Genomic DNA, 16149 nt, shown 5'->3' with positions numbered 1-16149 from the left:
CATTTCGTGTTGCAGGAGAACTTGTAATTCCACGATCATAATCTGATTTACCTCAGATGACTTGCCAGAGCATAATGAAGTGTATTTAGTATTTTGCTGATGCGCTAGAGGCACACTGGGTTAAGTGACCTTTCACATTAACAGAATGATCCAGTTACACTAGGTTTGTTTGAGCCCAAGTGACAAATTAGATCAGTGTCTCATTTCACGACGCCTGTAGTGGATCATTATGAGGACGCCGATGACGCTTTGTTGCTTTTTTCAATGAATTTATCTCAACATCCAAGCCCCTCATCACTCAAGATGATATCAGGGTCTCGCTTCATCTACAGTTTTGTTTGGAGCATTCCCATTTCAGGGTTCTCTCCCCTTTACTCCCAGTTATCAGACTTTCAAATCATCGTATTGTCGTGTCGATCCGTTATTCTCTATGTGCCCTCGGCAAGTTTAGTTTTTAAAAAGACGAAGAAAAAAAAAAAAACTGATTTTAAGGCTATTCTTGGAATCCCTTAATAAGATTATCACATTTCAAAACCTTTTGTGATGTATGCAAAGAAAGCTGGAAAATAAGATAAGTGCTACCCCTAAAACTTTTTTTTCTCATTGCAGCCACACCCTCAACTGTTTTTATTTAACAATAAATTGAACAATTGTTCATTTAAAGCTGTTAATTTAGCTGTTTTTAAATATACCAACATCTGCAGATTGTGGCGTGGATTTAATCTCAAGCCCCCGTTTGCTCTGATACAACCAATAAAGTTCAGTCCATACTGACTGATGCGACCAAATTAGTGGAGTCCTCTAACTTTCAATTAAATTGCTCATTCTACTTCCAGCTGGCTCTTCCCCTGTGTGGAGTGCAACTACAGCTGCTCTGTGGGGGTTTACTAGGCGCTGTTGTTGAACAATGAACTTCTTGAGAATCCACGGACACACCAGACAGGTCAGGAATAAAGTTCTGGAGACGTTTAAAGTGGGTTTAGGTTATAAAACAACGGGAAAGTGGTGGAATGATAGCCACCAGAGAAAGAAATCCCTAATAAATGCAGTTCAAAGTTTGCCAAAAGCCCTCTAGGAACCTGGCATACATGTGGAAAAGGTTCCCAGATCGGATGAGTAAAATGTTAATTTTTTTTTCCATCCACGCAACATGCTATATTCATATCACATCACCACAAGCCCCTCATCACAGAGATACAGCATGGTAGGTGTGCTGCTTTTCTTCCACAGTCAGTCTCAATGCAGTCTGACTGTAGCTGAGATACTTTGCAAAGAGATATGGTCAAAAAGTCTTTCGATTTGCAAAGCTGATTTAAGTATACGCAGGTATACATGCATACAAGTTAAATTGCAGCAAATTGGCTTCAAAATATTGACTTGAAGGGGCTAAGTATAAATGTGCAGAGCTATTTGTGGATTTTTATTTGCAACACGTGTTGGAAACCGTGTGTCATCATCCTTCTGATTCACAAACATAACCTAAAAGAATATACTTCTGCAAAAATATTGAGCAAGAGAGCTTGAACACAAATGCACACCACACTTTTCAGATCATTTTTTGTGTGACGTTTACACAAGTGATAAATCATATTTCACAATGCCTTTGCTTTGTGAGCGTCCTCTGAAGTTTTTTTTTTTTTTTTGATGCGATGTGGCAACATTATGAAAACGTTGAAGGGCGTAAATACGAACTCAAGTGTTCAGTTAGTATCTGCCACCGTAATTAAATTCCAGTAGATTAAAAGTAAACGCGTTCTTGCTTAAAGCAACACCCAGCCCTTGCAGCTCTATACGGCAAACTTTAGCACGCGATCCTGCCAGGGACTCTGGGGTGATCTGCGAGTTGATAACCTTTGTTTCTCCAGCAAATCTTGGCCAGTCATCACTTAAAATTATGGACCTAGGTGAGCAAACGACTGGTATCTGACTCCGGTTCCATCTCACCGTAAACACAGTAATGGGGTCTCCACAGTGGTGCAGCCTTCAGGCTTTTCCTTCCCTCAACCTGACTTTGTTTGTAAGCTGTGCACTCGTATATCTCTACCCTCGAAAATGCTTGTGCATATATGCAAGTGTCTACATTGATGTATTTGCCTTTTTGGTGTGTGGGTGCATCGACGCAATGTGTGTGCGTGTAATGGACGAGCATGATGTGTACCAGCCTTAACATAGCTCAGAGCACTGGGGGAAGAACAAGGAGTTTGTTGTTGGCCTTGGGTGCCCAGAGAGGCTGGAGTTGTGGCAGCTCCGGTGCTCCGAGTTCACGGACGTAGCCCTTAGCTGTCAAGGCAGTCGATGCTGCCTCCGCACTGGTTTCGGTTCCACAGCATCTGACCAGTAGCAAGCGGGGCCACGGTGTAATGAGCGTGCGCGTTCGGCTGCATGGCTTTAGACGGCGTTCGAATCCTTGTGGGGGGATCGGGGGGGGTCTGAGTCTACGGAGCACGCGCATGGTTGTTGATGCTGCTAATGGCGGCTGTGATTCCTGTGTGCGTGTGTTCGTGTGCGCTCATGCAAACGAAAGGTGGCGGCGGGTTGCATCACTCTTTCTCAGGTTGTCTGCACACGCACGGAGACTTTGCTGACTGTAACGAAGTATAAATTAACCCAACAGAGCTCGCCGAGCATTATGAAACACAGGATCACGTTTTGCATGTTGCGTGTTAAGGATTAATGACACCGTGTGTCTAATTTGATTCCATTATTTTCTCAATGTGTTGTCCTTTTTTCAGTTTCTTTAACCTGTTTTATGGCTCTTTAAAACGTTTCAAAATTCCTTGACAGCATTAAGGTATGTTTATGCCATCTCCTACAGGAGATGTTAAAATAGAGTATTATAATATAAGCAAAGCATAAAAATATAACCCTGAAAAAAAAAAAATATATATATACTTCTGTAATATGTCACTTTACAGTGCCTTCAAACTAAAAAAAAAAAAAAAGCCTCTTTTTACCATTCACATGTACTACATTTTAGCTGTCAGAAAGATATTTTATGTTTAAGTCATTATTACTGATATATTTAATCCTGTGGCAAGAGAAGAAATGATATCTTCCCTGAGTTTTCCATATGTATTATATAGATGTGATTGGTTTCATGAGGGGGGCAAAAGTTTCACAGAGTGAGATTTTTACACGTATCAAGCTAAGGTTTACTTAATTACAACCTCCAGGCAAAGCAGGAACCCCTTTTTGAAATTCTGTGAATGTTAATATGCTAAATAATGCAGATCCTCGACTCTTCAAGCATGAGACACACATCTGGTGGCTCACCGTTTAAATTACAGCGAGAAAAAGTGAGACAGAAATAGAAAGGGGAAAGAAAAAGGGGGAAAAGAATTAAAGGATGAAAAACACTGCAAATGTGATATTGCCGAGAAAATGATAAAGGATATAGGTTCAGAAACATTGTTAATTTCATTTTTTTTTTTTTTTTTTTTTTGGTGGGGGGGGTGATTTTTCGTAATTTCTAATTCCATATTTGAAGTATTAAATTGCTTGAAGAGCTAGTCTACGCATTATTAAGCTATGATAAAATTCAAAATAAATAAGTTATTTTAAGACTTCAAAACTTTTTTTTTTTTCTGATTTTATTTATTTTATTTCTTTCCACTTGATAGAACATCAAAAACAACAATGCAAAGTTTGGACAGTCAAAGATGATTTAAACAAAAAATATCTTTAAGGTATAGGTTTTTATGATGGGCAATCTACAGATTTTGCAGTATAGATTTGTACTAACTAATATTTAACAAAGCTTTTCATCGTAGCGTCCCCTTTACAGATTTAGTATACATTCCTTTCCGTTTTGGGATGCAGGGAAGAACGACTCCCCAGAAGTCTTTTCGGGAAGCGCGGTAGAGAAGACCGATCCTTGCCGGGAGAAAGCAGAAGTTGGCTTCCAGTACAAGGTACCGCTGTGATTTAAGGAGATGTGTTTGACCCTTTAAAAATGAAATGCTTCTCCCCTTTTTTTCCTTCCTCTACCACTTTCCTCCCTCTCCTTGCCCCCTCTCTCCACCCTTACTTGCACCTCCCCGGCTTATTATCTGAGATTTGTCAAAATACATTTCACACTAACAGGTATTTTTCAGCCTTCAAAGCCAGTTTTGATCTGCTTGACAAGCCAGAGCAGCTCAAATTCTGTGAAATCAGCAATGCCAGCCAGGCCTCCTTCCTTCCTTTTTTTTCTTCTTCTTCTTCTTCTTCTTCTTCTACTCCCAACCCTTTCTTAACCCGCCTCTTCCTGTTCAACAGAAGACTTAAGCTAAATGAATCAAAGCCTGCATGTTACCTGCTAAAACTTTGAAGTGGTAATTGCAAAATTACCGCGTGTGCTGATCCGGCGTCACAGGCTCTCGGTCCACCCCTGCCATTGTGCCTCTTCCAGCGGCCTTTTGTTTGCTGCTGTGTTATTGTTGGGGCAGTTTGAAAGTCTGCGAACGACATCAAGCTTGCCTTTCTCTCTCTTTCTCTCTGTCTCTCTCTCTCTTTTGCATTCGCATTTTTACCTCTCCCGGCTCCCTCCTCCATCCCTTACAAGTCTTTATTGTTTCTAACTTCTTTTAGCCGATCTACCAGAGGCTCCTCAGAAGACCATTAATCAGCAATGTCCCGATAAATAAACGAGTTTGTTTATATGAGGTTTTTATTTCTCCGCGACGATTTTTTTTCCCCTCTCTTCTCTCTCTCTTCCCCACCACTCTGCTCCCCGTCTTTAAAAGACCTGGCTAACTCTGTCAAACGTCGCGGTGTGGAACCCAGTTGTCTAATGATTAAGTGGAATGATCTCCAACCTGCCCCAGCCTGGGAGCGCTCGGGATCAGATTTCAGCCCTTCAACCTGCAGTGCAGGCCTAATTAAAATGAATTTTCTCCAGGCAACCCCTTTGCCCACGGGGCAGGAATCCAACTATACGCTGAATCCACTCTTAAGGTATTGCATTAAATTTATTGTGGGGAGACACAGGAGAACATTGTGGTTTATATATCTCCTGCATCTTTCTTTTTTTTTTTTTTCTCGTCTCGCTCCTTTCTACCTTTTTATTGTGATCATCACTCTGGAATCCAAGCTTGCTTTGGCAAAGATTGCCCTATGAAAACGAATGGAGCTTTTATGGGACTCTGCCCATTTACTACTTCCTGGGCCTAGTATACGGCACGAGGCGAGACACAGAGGGCAGAAAAAAGGAAGAAAAAAAAAAGATGAAATGGGGAAAGGTAGAATGAGGGAGGGGTGTTTGAGGAAGAGAAAGAGGTTTCTTATTCCAACTGTGGATCTCATTAACATACATCAGTGTGTATGTCACAACTTCAAGCAGAAAGGCACTAAGCCCACCCAAGGGCAACACAGACAGGCTTGACAGGGCCAGAGAAAGCAAGCCGTTAACATGTTGGCGGCTTAAAAAAAAAAAAAAATCTGCTCCCAAGTACCTTGGTGAAAAATTTTAAATCCCACTTCCTGACTGTGTTTATGATGATGACAGTAAATGGCTTGTGTGCAGGGTGGAGAGGGGGGTAAAAAACAAAACAAAACTGTGCCAGCTGCTCTAACATCACGTATTTAACGCCGGCGTCACTGTGCGCACACTTCCCGAACGAACCCGACTTGAAGGATGGCGTGCCGTATGCGATTTCGCCGTCACTCTTGCCTCGCGTCAGTAGAGGCGTGGGTTGAGATATAGGAGAAGCCCCCCAAAATGCCACACACACACACACACACACACACACACACACATTGTCACAGTCACCGTGTGCATCCTCCAAGATAAATTCAAAGGCCTGTTTCCTGCTTTGATTACAAATGACATCCGTATGTGTTCTCCCCGATTCCTGCTCCTCACAGAAGAAGCCAATCAAGAAGACAAATAGCTGCGGCCCCAGCATGAGCGGCAGAAGCGCGCCGCCTCTCCAGGCAGACAAACACAAGATGCAACCAACAGTGGAGAACCTCTCCATGGAGGAGATGGAAGGATATACTTTCTTTCTACAGTAAGTCTCAATAGGTATCCATCTTCATGCTTGGAAAATCAAGATCACATCAACCAAACTGACTGGAAGAGAGAGAGAGAGAGACTACATCTATTTCCACTGATGATAAAAAAAATGGTTGAAACGTCTTAACATTAAAAACTAAGGAAAATTAAAGTACATTTACTCCAAGAAATGTCTGCTAAGAACACTGCAAAAACACAAAATCTTACCAAGATATTTTAGTCGAGTTTCTGGTGACAATTTCTTATAACTTTTCAGCGAGCTAAAAGAGCTTGTTTTAAGTCAACAATTCCTTAGTATTGATGCAAAAGTGATGGCTACATGTGAAATAATCTGCCCATGGAACAAGACATTTTTTCCCCATGTTATAAGTGAAAATGTCTTATACACTTGAAAAACAATTGTTTTTCAAGTGTACTAAGATATTTGCACTAGAAACAAAAGAATAATATGTGGTTAGATTTTACAGTAAAATACTTTTTTAATCACCAGTGAAGGAATCATTTTAAACCCGACTCTACACTCTAATGTATCTAAGACAGAGAAACTTCCAGATACATTAAACTAACTTGTAATTTCCGGTGTCTGTGGTGTGTGAACATGGGGGGGGGGCAGAAAGACCTATTTACCTTAGCAACGCTTCATAATAGGGAAGACAAGAGAACATGAAATGTCAGTACAACAGAGAGTTGTTAGAAGTCAGAAAATTACTCAATGGGTACCTGTGAATATCTACAGTCAGAGGAAAAACCTACAAACAAGACGAGGCCTCAAGTTTACCTTGACATCAAGAACAGTGAGCAGGATGACAAAGGAGTTAAAAATTATCTCCTGAGCTCGCCATTCAGGATCTGCTGAAAAGAGTGTCATCTTGAGTGTTTCAGATCTCCAGGAGACAATAATAATAACAACATTCCAACAGGTAGTTTGGAAGTGATATCAGAGGAAAATCTTTAATTGTCAATCAGAGACACGCTACAGATTCTTGGTCATGTTGCCATTTCGTTCTCTTGTGTTTTATCCTTCTGTGTCGTCTGCGGTCTCGGAAATGCTTCTTTGTCCCAGAAAAACATTAATAGAAAAACAGCAAGTAAATGATTAAGAACTGCGTTGCCCAGTATGGAGGGTATTTACAGGTAACATGAGGTCAACAAGGTTTAAATATATACGACAAAAACAACATCCTCTTGCTGACATGATGTTTCGTTCCAGCATCATCATCATCAGAAAATAATATACGAAACAATTAGGAATACATAAAATGTTAGTATTTTTATGACACTTTGTTCCCGCATTTAATTAATTTATTAATGGAGTTAGTTTAATTGGTGTAAAGTAGTTTATTTATGTTACTTACAAAATGGAAGCAGGAAGGGACACAATGGTGTTGATGAAATGGGGTGGAAAAGTTAAGATAATTTAACTTTGGAGTCATTTGTTGAATACTTTTATGACTTTAATTGGAATTGCATATTGGTCAGAAAGAAAGAACGAATGAGCTTTTCCGCTACAAATAACAAAAACAGGTGGGTTTGACTCTGACCTGTATTATGACGATGTAGAGAAGTACTCCACTGCTAAGTGCATGGAATGATCTGAGATGGAGTTCATCAGAAATTAAAAAATAATCTTGTGGCGTGAAAATATCGCTATTTCAGTCTTTGTGTTGTATTTATTTTGTTCATGAAGCTCTAAGCTTCTGTCTTTGCATGTATACTATTTCTCTGCTCCCAAAGTACAACAAAGTAGTTTTGAAACTTAAGTGTTTTTTTTTTTTTTTTTTTTTTTTTTTTGTCCTCAGTGTGGCTTTGAGCATTTCATTTTAATTTAAAAAATGAAAAACAAATAGACCAGAGAATTTCAAACAACTTTGGTCATGTTCATCTGAAGCACCAAGGCAAGGGGCATCAAAACAGCCCAAAAGTGAAATAGTCTATTTCAACTCCAAAGTCACAGGTATTTGTTTTTCATTTGAACTTCCAACTAAATTAAGGGGAGGAGAGGGAGACTCTGTATGTGCAAGAGGAACGTAAAGCAAATTCTCCCGGGAGATTTCGGAGTACCCTTGTTTCTGCATTTCTGGGAGTTAGTAATTTATAGCTGCTGGTCACATATTAAACAAGATCAGAGACTACTCCCTGACATCTTCTGAACATACTCAGGGAATTCGAATGATTACCAGCGTATCCTGCCAACAAATGACGACACAGGGACTGTCTTGGGGGGGTGTTGTGGAGGGAGAAGTGGGGGGGGGAGGTAAAAGCGAATACAAAACGAGCACAGAAGCCGAGCAGACTGCACACAAAGGGACACAATTAAATGGTTTTCACGATTATTCATAGTGCTGCTTTTTTTTTTTTTTTTTTTTTTTACCTCTGAGCAGTCGTCGGCTGGGGGAGACGAGACGCTTGCTGTCAGTTATACATACGAGTTGTATTGAGTAAGAACTTCAGCTTTTCCCCCCCGACGCCCTGTGAAGGTGCTGCAGCTATTGATTTCATCTTTGCGAGCACTCACTTTACAGTAACTCTGAGCTAAAAGCTCCTCCTTGCCCTCACCTAATCAGACTATTAGAAGGGTACAGTTCAAGTGTTAAATTTTTACAACCAAGGCAGAGACACTGCAGTATGAAACTCAAACCGTTTAACCATAATTCCCCCGTGTTGCTTGAATTGCTGTGGGCTTCTCTGCGACTGCAGGGCTCACAGATATCTGGACAAAAGATTTTTTTTTTTTTTTTTAATGAATTCATTTTATGTCTTTATTTGCTGTCATTTTATCACTGTTTGTTTTGGCATTGTCCGTGTTGTCTATGCTTTTTTTTTTTTCTTCTTTTTTCTTTGAGCGTGCACATGAGAGTGTTTGCTTGTGTTTATGTGCTCTGTATATATTGTCTACACGAGTGCACAGGATGTGCACACACACACGTCTGCATATTCATGTGCTTTAAGTGCAAAGCGGATTCATACAGCAGTGATTGAGGGATCTTACTGCCATCTATTGAGCCGCACGAGGCTTAGCTCATCGGGATTTTTATGGGGCATCCTGACACAAATGTGCAAATCAGTGGCTAATGCATAATTAAGCAAACACATGGAAACACGGAGATTCGGATCAGATAGCGCGCAGATGACAGAAATGCGGTAAGATAATGCATTTCTATAAAAGTCAGAGTGGGGACTTCATTCTGCTTGTAAAATAAATGTGCAGGGATGTATTGAGCTTTAATATGCACTGTAGAACCCCATGAAATATTTATGCAAGGGAATAATTTTATTGAAACTGGCCAAACAATAGTTCTAGTTTAGATAAGGAAGCAAATACTTTATGTGTGCTGTGAAAATAAAGACATATGACACAAAACTGATAAAAGTGACTATCTCTGAGTAGTCTTTTGCCTTTTTTATTTTGTCATGCAAGGATCTTAAACTTCAACATATTTTATCAGAGCAACCAACATAAAGTATCATAATGTGTAATTTTGAAGAGGAAGGAAAATTATATGTGGTTTTCAACATTTTTTTGCAAATAAAGATTTCAACAACTCCCCTTTATAATTCCACTCCCCCCCAAAATACTATTCTGCCTTATTAAAGAAACCAAATCACTACAAAGAGAGGCCCATGGTAATTCTGGAGAAGCTGCAGACAATCACAGTTTAGGTGGGAGGAATTGTTGCTATCGAAAAAAGCCGCAAGAGATCACAAGAGAACAAAACAAATACATGAAAGAAGGCGTTCAATGCAAGTCATTTTGAATTCAGGTTATGTTTATACTTCAGATTGTTCTGGTCAAATGAAGCTAATGTTTTTCTTGGTTCGTTGGCTTACATGCAAACTACTGTGTGTGGTCAAAACTAATACTCTAAACCCACCATTGCCAAAGTGAAAAATAACGGTCTTAGCATCATGATGTGGGGATGCTGTTATTTGGCAGAATCAAGAAAGTTGGTCAAAGTTGCTGTGGAGATGGATGGAGCTAAATACAAGCAGGATGGCAACGAGGCAAACCGACTTCATGTTTTGGAAAAGCCTAGATCTAAATCTAATGGAAATTTTGTGGCAAGACTTGGAAGCTTAAATTGACTTCGAAGTTCCTAGATGTGCAAATCTGGTAGAGCCAAACCCCAAAATGATCAGAGCTAGCTGCAGCAGAAAACGGTTCTACAAAATAGAACAAATGGGCCCGAATGCAAACACGAGCCACACTTTTAAGATATTTATTCCTAAAAAAAAACAACAAAAAAGTGAAAAACCCTCTATAATTTTTTCCCCACACATTTTACAATGATGCACTTCTTTGAGATATTACTGAATATTTTAGTTGGTCTGTGACAGTATACCACATATTTAAGGGGTCTATTTGTCCCTCTGAACAATGTTGTTCAAGATCAGCTTATGTCAACTTCTGAATACTTTTCATATTTCAAGGTCTAAGTTTCTTATCCCCGAGGCACAACAATTAGCCTAAAAAAAAAGAAAAAAAAAAAAAGGCTTGTGTTGAAAGCCTTGATAACACGTCTAATCCATTAAGTCCAACTTCAAAGAATAACATACAGCACCTTTTACTGCAAGTATTGACACACACACAGTCAATTCTGGTCAGATGAAAAAGGGGAAAAATATAAAAATAAGTCAAGAATGAGCCATTCTTTTTGGTTAAAAATACCATGCCGCTGTTATCCAATTGAACATGCATGAGAGATTTCTGCAGACCTTCCAGCCTATTTGATGTTAGCATGTGTAACTTAACTGGCATTTTTTTCCTTTTTTTTTTTTTTCTTCCCCACCCCGAATGTTTCCCAGAATAATCAAAGCACTTAGCTCAATACAGTTGCTGTTATTGATTTCAGCGTTTTGGTACTTTTGTAAGAATCTAAACATACTCAGACTCGGATAGTTTGCCAGCATATCAGGATTTTTTTTTGGCATTCTGAGTTTGACTAAAATCTTTTTAAAAGTAATTACCTGAAGAAATTCTCACATCTTTACTTTTTTTTTTTCTTCTTTTGGTCCACTGTACATCACTGTACCTAATCTTCATCCATCAGAGCTTTCCAGTCGATTAGCTTTGCATTGTATCCCACCAATGTCACCCACCTATTTCTTTTTTTCCTCCTCTGGTTTGAGGAGAGAAAACCTGTTTTAATCAAAGTCATTCTCACATAGCAATTAGATCTAATTAGTCCAATTACTAAGATTCTAATTACATTAAAATATACCCCCTAAATCTCATATCAATTATAGTATGTGTGACGTGTCCTGGTCTGGAGACAGGAAAAGACAATGAGTAGAGACAAGAGCTTGGCGGAAGCTACAGAAAGAGGAGCGTCCTCGTCCTCCAGAGGACACGCGGCGGCAGGCTCCATTAATCCCAAAAGCGTGAATTAGAAGACAACGTGGCCAAATGGGGATAAAAGTCACGTAACCTTTATTCAACTCTTGCCTATTCTGAACAATTTCGTCACAGACTGTGATGCTATGATTAGTTACATCCTTGTTTTTCCGTCTCGGTTGGATTGGTTGTGAATCGCTAGGAAAAGTTTTGGAATTTAATCTGACTGACACTGCAGAAGTTCAGTGGCGTCAGAGTACCTTGCAGCACGCACCGGTACACACACAAAGTCCGACAGATCGACGCAGCGCGCGTCTGTTCTGGTGCGGTGTGACTCTTTAGGTGTACCAGCGAGAACACAGGCGTTATACACACGCGTGTTCTTGCTATGGAGTTACAAGGAACACACTGACCTAATTTCCCCCCACTTAGCTCGCCTCGTTGGGGACCAGCGTTCCTCTCCACCCGTTTCCCCCGACTGAGCCTATCGGAGCGCTCCCCTCAGTCTGTGTCTCTGGCTCTCTGTCACTCTGTGCCCTCCATCTGTTTTAGTCTGTATCCATGCATACATACAAGATAAGAAACAAAGTGAGCAGTCACTATGCTCGGAGGTGCTTGCATTGTACTTTTAGTGGATCGGCATCGTGTGCCTTGTATTGAATCTGCGTTTTTTGTTTTTCTGAATAAAAATCCAAAATACTTGGAGAGAAAGTGAAGAAGGAATCACCAAAGCCATGCTGTCAATCTGCTCTGGTTCACAGCTCAGAGGCAAGGGTCAAGTATTTCCACTGTAACGCTGGTAGGAGAGGTGGATAAAGACAACATAAAGACAATCTTGGTCACCTCTGAGGCTCCACTGCTTCCCAGTGCTCTTTCCTTTGCTGAGGGGGCAGAAACTCGTGCGCTTGTCTGCGCGCCCAGCTACGTGTGCATATGTGTGAAACCGAGGCCCCTGGCTACCTCGGCCTGGGTGCACATGTCAGGGTTTTTTTTTTTTTTTCTTGTGGCCAGACTTGCCCTGGGTCAACTCAGGCCTCTCAGACATACACACACATACAAAGTCAACATGCTGTTTCCTTTATGGAAAGTAGGACTGTCAGCTCCCTGACAAGCCAACGCCAAATGATTGGTTAATCTGCTGCGAGGTGGGTGTCTGCTGAGAGCTGGCTCCGGTCCCATTGGTGGTCTGGGTCAAGTCAGTGTGTTTCCCACTGACATGTAAGAATGAGTGAAAGACATCGGATGGAGAAAGATGACGGAAACTATTTGTAGGGGTGCATGATAAATAATAAATCACTTCCGAAGAATCCCAAAAAAAAATAGACACAACGCATTCTGTCTTCTGCATTAAAGTGTGAACTGTTTGGAAAATGTGGTGGTATTATCTGACAGGTGGCTTTCATGACATAACTAACAAATTATAGAATCATGCATAATCAAGATGTGACATCAATTTCAGCTTATAGATTCAAAACAGAAATATGGTTGAGTGTAACTCACTCAAACAGTAATGAATGAAATGAAATTATAAACTCAAAAAATGGAAGAGCATGTTGAAGTGTTCAAAGAAAAATCTCAAAACTGTGGCTTACGTATGATTTTAGCTCCCCATATGCTGACGAAACAACCATGAAAGATAAAGCTGTGGAGAGGCAGGGTTATGTCATCTTATGGTCTAAGCTGCAAATTGGACGAGCCCCCACTTTAAGGTTTGAGTTCTTACAAGGGAGGACAAGTTTCGTTAGTGGGGAGTGACATCAAGGTATTCAAAGCATATGAAGCTTTTAACATTTCTTAGAGAGCAGTTAATCATCTAACAAAGGACAGAGATTAACACAGCTGCAAATATACAAAAAAAAAAAAAAAAGATTGCCACATGAACTGAGTGCCAGGGAATGACGGTACTGATCCCATGGCTATGCTGATGGCGCTGTAGAGATCCACAGTGTGGATGATAATATGTTGACAGTGGAACTGTTAGCCACATGCTCCAAAAGTCTGGGCTAAGTAAGAACGGCAAAAAGACATCCAATACTGTAGTAAAAATTTCATAAGACCATTTTCAATTTTAAAGGCACTTGAAAGGAGGTGCTGTGTCCAGATGAAGCTGAAAAGGAAAGTTTTTGTTTTGTATGGCAGGAAACTATGGCAACACAAACACCGTTCCCAACTCAAAACATACAGACAACAGCATGTTGTGGGGATTCTTACTGTAAGCACAGGCACCTCACAGTAAGAAGGTTCTGGTTTCTTCAGGTATTTTGACTTTCTTAGACATCTCAACTATATGCATGATGGCTTTACTGGTCTTTCTGAAGGAATTTTGAGTGTGTATGGTTACTTGTCCTGTGTGTCTCCTTTGACGGACTAATGATCTGTCCTGTCTCGCAAGTTTAAGCTGGATGCTCTTACGTGGCAAAAATCCTCACACATAACACCCCCCCCCAACCATTCAGCTATTTCCACACAATCTTAGAAATATATATATATTTTTTAAAACTGACTGAACATCTTAGCTAACCGTTTCCTAATTATTTTTCTTTTCCCATCTCAGCGCCCCCTGCTAATCCCAACTTTATCTCGCTGTCTCTGCCTCTAATTTTCTCAAATTTTCTCTCTCCGTTGTTCCTCTATTTCTCTGGTGACGAAGTCCTGCAGTTATGAGGCAAGGTCAGAGGAGTGAAATCCATTTAAATACTGATGCAACTCTCAGGTGGCCAATACTCAGCCTCTGCAGCATCCCTCCCTGAGCACCTCACCCAATTCAATAAATGAATAGATTTCTGTAAAAAAAAAAAAATAATATATATATATATATATATATATATATATATATATATATATATATATATATATATATGTATATGTTTTTTGTTTTTTTTCCTTTGCCGTTTACAAATCATTTAATGTTATACCCATCGACTGACATCAGTATGTAGAGGATTTTGCTGTTAGCTTTAGTAGCCGATCGTATGAGGAGTGCTTCGGATGTTCCAGCGTGTTTGTTGATCCCAGGTGCATCTGCTCCAGAAATGTTTCCTCCCTCATTTATAGCACACTAAGGGACCTGGCATTTCCACGGTTTAATTCCCTCTCATGCTAGGTCGGGGGCTCAATAAAAACACCACATGTTGCTCGGCAATGAAACAGCTACTTCATGAGCGGTTCCAAGGTGTCTGAGGAGGGCCAAAAACATGTTTTCAAGGAAATTTATTACAAAACAGTCACAACTTTTAAACATTTAATCATGATGAAGACTATTTTATGTGAAGCTATATCAGAGGACCGACGTAGGACTGAGCCGAGGCTGAACTCGTGGCTCGACTCGACTTCCCCCTTACGAGCTTGTCTGGATATGAAATCAACTTTTTTCACTGCCAGTGTTGTAGAAAAACAAAACTGTGGAAACATGATTGTAAAAATGGCAGCCTCATTATGAAGTAGGTTAACAGTTAAGTGAATATAGTGCATATTGCCAGCAAAAAAAGTTTGGAAAGTAGGAAAAAAAACTAATTTAGTTTCATTGTTGTGTTTCTTAGGATTAGTTCAGCTCTTTTACTTCATTTTATTGCTTTCTGCATTATATTGCTCCACTGTGACTCTGCCATCTATCATGTATGTATGGAGTAAATACAAGCTCTATGTGCCACTGGTTATTTATGTCAATTCACTTGTTGCTTTCTGACCTGGGTGCTGAAAAGGTTACTTAAAAACAATACTAAATAGTCCAACACCAGAGTTGAAAAATACCTTTGCAACCATATATGTTAAAATGGCTTCTTCTCAAATTTTCTCTCTTAAAATGTACCTGTAGCTTTACAATCTGTGTGAAACTGTGTGAAATATGACATTTTTGAGCTTTATAACACGTTAAAATGCTATTCCCTCATGATAAGCATACTATGATTGCATAAATGGATGCTTCAGGAATCTTTGAATCTCCCATTTCAGCCATTCAAGCCACCTAAATGCTCTCACAACGTGCCGCCCATTTCCACAAACTCAGCCCAAAGTCTCCAAATCTTAAAGCAAAATAAAGGCTGAGATTTTTTATTTTTTTTAAGTGACTCTGGGTGAACCAATCCAACGCATCAATTTTACATCCAGTCAGATGAATCATGTAAGTAAAATTAAAATGATCCTATGACTAAATAAAAATAATAATAAAAAAGAAAAACAATAGTTTTATCTCCTCTGAAATCCACAAAAAAACCCCGTATTGCTCCTTGTGGAAAGCAAAGACTCACTGTGAATGTTCACACATAATTCAGAAAGAACCAGATTGTGCAACCACCAGAGGACAGATTAAATAAACACGTTATCAGTATTTTTGTTAAATGAAATTAAAAAAAAAAATGCCATTGCATCTTCAGTCCCATCTACAGACGGCTAAGATAATCGCACTTGTATTAATCACCACAACGTTTATGCATCTGGGCTACTTTGAAAACAATTCAGTTATCTATTAATCTTTCAAGTCTTTTTAATCACTTTAGATTTTTATTATTATTATTATTATTATATTTCTCAGTTTCCCCAACAGCAAGACATTATTCAGTTGTGTGCGAAAGGTCGGATCGCTTTTGGAACATTTATTACCGTCACCGGCTAAAGCGGGGAAAGTGCCAGAACAATCCCAGGCCTCAAAATAAAGGGATGAGTTTAATACTTTAAGTGGTCCTTCACTGAAAGGTTTAGTTCAGAAGAGATCTGCAGGTTACCTTCACTTACCCTCAGGCTTAACTGTGCAATTTGAAAAAGTAACTCTACTGTATTCTTCCAGTTCCCCGCCCTTCCTTCTATTATTACCCATGCCATTTAA

General features: G+C 39.8%; 1 protein-coding gene across 1 annotated transcript in view; it reads left to right on the top strand.

Moving 5' to 3' along the window:
• The window catches only part of ofcc1 (orofacial cleft 1 candidate 1), a 76978-nt gene that overhangs the window by 25740 nt on the left and 35089 nt on the right, over positions 1 to 16149 (top strand). The window contains exons 14-15 of the mRNA XM_088001633.1: positions 3820 to 3911; positions 5845 to 5990. Coding sequence (XP_087857759.1) covers positions 3820 to 3911; positions 5845 to 5990 — 238 coding nt within the window. The remainder of the gene's footprint in view (positions 1 to 3819; positions 3912 to 5844; positions 5991 to 16149) is intronic.

Source organism: Poecilia mexicana, unplaced genomic scaffold (assembly GCF_051168715.1).
Source record: "Poecilia mexicana isolate PSO_F unplaced genomic scaffold, ASM5116871v1 scaffold_20, whole genome shotgun sequence".
In the NCBI taxonomy this organism is placed as follows: Eukaryota; Metazoa; Chordata; class Actinopteri; order Cyprinodontiformes; family Poeciliidae; genus Poecilia; species Poecilia mexicana.
Note: the sequence above shows the minus strand (reverse complement) of the source record. Positions and strands in the feature narration are given on the sequence as shown.